A 3,571-nucleotide genomic window follows, 5' to 3' on the forward strand; every position below is an offset into this window, starting at 1 on the left:
GGGGCATTAATGCCTCGAATTCAAGTTTCTTAAAGAAGTAGTTTGCCTAAAGTGAAATCCCACTCTAACTCCCAAACCGGGAACCCGATTCGAGCCCCGTCTTCTCCCACAAGTCTCTCGTGCCTAGGCGGTCGTGTGTGCCAAGTTTCGTGATAAACCGACGCCGTTTGGTGATTTTGGGGCGTTAACGCCTCGAATTCAAGTTTCTTAAGGAAGTAATTTGCCTAAAGTGAAATCTGACTCTAACTCCCAAACCGGGAACCCGATTCGAGCCCCGTCTTCTCCCACAAGTCTCTCGTGCCTAGACGGTCGTGTGTGCCAAGTTTCGTGCTAAACCGACGCCGTTTGGTAATTTTGGGGCGTTAACTCCTCAAATTCAAGTTTCTTAAGGAGGTAGTTTGCCTAAAGTGAAATCCGGCTCTAACTCCCAAACCGGGAACCCGATTCGAGCCCCGTCTTCTCCCACAAGTCTCTCGTGCCTAGGCGGTCGTGTGTGCCAAGTTTCGTGCTAAACCGACGCCGTTTGGTGATTTTGGGGCGTTAACGCCTCGAAAAGAAGTTTCTTAAAGAAGTAGTTTGCCTAAAGTGAAATCCGACTCTAACTTCCAAACCGGGAACCCGATTCGAGCCCCGTCTTCTCCCACAAGTCTCTCGTGCCTAGGCGATCATGTGTGCCAAGTTTCGTGCTAAACCGACGCCGTTTGGTGATTTTGGGGCGTTAACGCCTCGAATTCAAGTTTCTTAAAGAAGTAGTTTGCCTAAAGTGAAATCCGACTCTAACTCCCAAACCGGGAACCCGATTCGAGCCCCGTCTTCTCCCACAAGTCTCTCATGCCTAGGCGGTCGTGTGTGCCAAGTTTCGTGCTAAACCGACGCCGTTTGGTGATTTTGGGGCGTTAACTCCTCAAATTCAAGTTTCTTAAGGAAGTAGTTTGCCTAAAGTGAAATCCGGCTCTAACTCCCAAACCGGAAACCCAATTCGAGCCCCGTCTTCTCCCACAAGTCTCTCGTGCCTAGGCGGTCGTGTGTGCCATGTTTTGTCCTAAACCGACGCGGTTTGCTGATTTTGGGGCGTTAACGCCTCGAATTCAAGTAAAGAACGCAAAGATGCATTTTAGCTTAGAATGCAAAGATAAATTTTATACCTGATCTTCTGGTGGTGGTGTATATGGATTCTCGTCTTCTGCAGATTCCCTAAATGCCCGGTGGCCACTCGATGCATCAGGAACCTATGTTAGTCAGTGCATAATGTGTTAATCATATTCGAATTTCATACATAATCTTGAGTGAAAATTGAACTATCAAACAATTGTGATGTTTATATGGAAATTGTCTGTTGGGATCCACACTCGCCCCCTGTGACACAAGGGCCATCATCTCAGCTCTCATCTGCTGCAAATGTGTAGAGAACTCTGCTCGCAGCTCCTCCCTCAACTCATCCCTTAGCCCAGCACGAACCTGCTGCGTGATCTGATCAATAGTCGATGGATGGGGTGTTGACTGTGATGGCCCAGCACCATCCTTATACACCACTCTCCGAGGCACGATTCTCCCGTATGTGCGACAATATCCATGTCTGTCATGACCTATCAACTCATGGAAAATGGCATTCCTAGCCTCCAAAGTCCGACCATCCTCAGGTAGCATAGAGAGTTGACGATTAAACTCATCCTGTATTGAATAAGACACACAAGTATACGCGAAATTAAGATGGTTGACACACAAAAAATAAACTTTAAATACAATCAAAGGTGTTTGGAAACTACCAAGGTCTGGATAACCTCTGGGTCATCTACTCTACGTGTCATAAGCCAAACATTCATCTTATCAGTAGACTCCCCCTTACTGGTCATCTAAATTTTTTTTTAGAAATATGAAAATTAGAATCCAAATAATTTGCAAATATACAATGTTTATTTATATAGAAAAATAAAACAATAAAATGTAAACCTCATGCCGTATCTGAGAGAAAGTAGTACGCCCTGTGGTATGAGCTATGCCGTGAGCTCGCCGATTTTTAGCGTTCCTACTTGCAATTTTCTATAACAAGTTCAACAAATGTAAGTATGTAAATATGATTTGTATGTTTACATATCATAAATATAACGTAATTGTATACCTCAGCATCGGAAGTACGCCAATACTCTACAAGTTGTTCCCACTGGCTTGGCACAACGTTCATAGGAACATCATCCTTCAGATTAGGATCAGAGCTTCTAGGCTTGAAATACTTAGCCTTAAGCTTGTTCTTGTGATCCTTCCATATGCTGTTGCAGTTTTTCATGCAGATTGGCTTGTACTCCTCTGGACATATATTCAAATTGTCCTATAAAACACAAAGTTTAAGGCTAAGTATAACACAAATTTGGGAATTTGTGGACAAAAATATACTTTTACCTTCACATCCTTCCAGATAGCATCAACAATATCATCAGGCACACTGTTCCAGTCAACAAATGTAAGAGGAACAATGTTACCATTCCGGACAATAATGCCTAGTTGAGTAGTTAACTTGGCCACGTTATCCCCTATTGGGCAGTAATTTCCATCAAATTGTATGTGCAGCTTTTTACCAGTACCCCACTCTTTAATGCCCTTGGCACATCCTCTACCACGCCTAGTCGAGGTTGATGAAGAACTAACATGACCTGCGATATACAATAATAATAAACAATATGCAATGGTAACAACCAAATGCAAATTTAAATAATGTGAATACAAATCATATCAAATAAACCTGATGTAGGCTGTGAAGAAGTCGAAGGGTCTGCAAAATACAATGAGAATAAACAAGTTATATATAATGAGCATAAATAAATGTATGTGTAAATAATTTTCATGCAAATCAAAGCAAATTTAAATACCTGCGGATGGCTCATAAGCTGATGATGATAGCTGCTGTGGTGCCATTGATGGTGGACGCACCGATGGTAGGCGTGGAGGCTGAGTACATGGTAGCTGCTGTGGTGCCACTGATGGTGGTCGATACGGTGGTAATGGCCCCTTAGATGGTGGTGGCACTAATGGCCCCTCCGATGCTGGCCGATGTGATGCCTCCTCTAATGGTGGTGCTACTGATGTCCTGTTATGTAGCACATCAGACATCATGCGCCGGGGATGATCAGGCTTCCTCTTCCTTCCCATAATAATCTTCAAGTAATATAACATTAATTGACATTAGAAACATAGACAATGGTTTGTCATCAACTATAATATGACATGATTTGAACTAATACAATTACAAAGACAAAGTAAATTAAGAAATTGATGATTAACTACAACCTTGGCCTTAATTGAATTACTAATGTTGATTACATATCAGCCTATTTGAACATCAACTGTTTCCCCTTCTGCGGCTTCCCTCACCCAACCAACTTCTTCATCACGAAGCATTATATTTTCTTCCAATTGTTGGCTCATGTATGGCTCGATTTGTGGATCAGTTGAACTCATATCAAATAAACCTCTTTGAGACATCTTCACCACGACTTGCCAGTCTTGTTGTAACGGGTCTGCAACATACCAAACTTGCTCTGCTTGGGACGCCAAGATGAAAGGTTCATTGGTAATT

At 42.8% G+C, this 3,571-nt stretch overlaps 1 protein-coding gene across 1 annotated transcript; it reads right to left on the reverse strand.

Moving 5' to 3' along the window:
- Positions 1-1,133: 1,133 nt before the first annotated feature.
- On the reverse strand, positions 1,134-2,642 carry LOC145821169 (uncharacterized). The gene is made up of 5 exons (XM_082917712.1): positions 2,398-2,642; positions 2,120-2,326; positions 1,951-2,040; positions 1,767-1,853; positions 1,134-1,671 (listed from the first exon to the last, which is right to left on the reverse strand). Exons 2-5 carry the CDS (start codon positions 2,282-2,284, stop codon positions 1,258-1,260), a joined length of 756 nt encoding a protein of 251 aa, XP_082773838.1. The 5' UTR covers positions 2,285-2,326; positions 2,398-2,642; the 3' UTR covers positions 1,134-1,257.
- Between the last annotated feature and the right edge of the window lie 929 nt (positions 2,643-3,571).

The sequence above is a fragment of the Camellia sinensis genome, chromosome 3 (genome assembly GCF_055761805.1).
Source record: "Camellia sinensis isolate YWXY chromosome 3, ASM5576180v1, whole genome shotgun sequence".
In the NCBI taxonomy this organism is placed as follows: Eukaryota; Viridiplantae; Streptophyta; class Magnoliopsida; order Ericales; family Theaceae; genus Camellia; species Camellia sinensis.

What these genes read in the sequence shown, in the direction of transcription:
- LOC145821169 (XM_082917712.1), bottom strand. Translation starts at nt 2,284, where the DNA reads ATGAAAAACTGCAACAGCATATGGAAGGATCACAAGAACAAGCTTAAG. An exon ending in TCTCTCAGATACGGCATGAG is followed by an intron (nt 1,854 to 1,950) that starts GTTTACATTTTA and finishes AAAAAAATTTAG; the next exon opens with ATGACCAGTAAGGGGGAGTC. An exon ending in CAGAGGTTATCCAGACCTTG is followed by an intron (nt 1,672 to 1,766) that starts GTAGTTTCCAAA and finishes TATTCAATACAG; the next exon opens with GATGAGTTTAATCGTCAACT.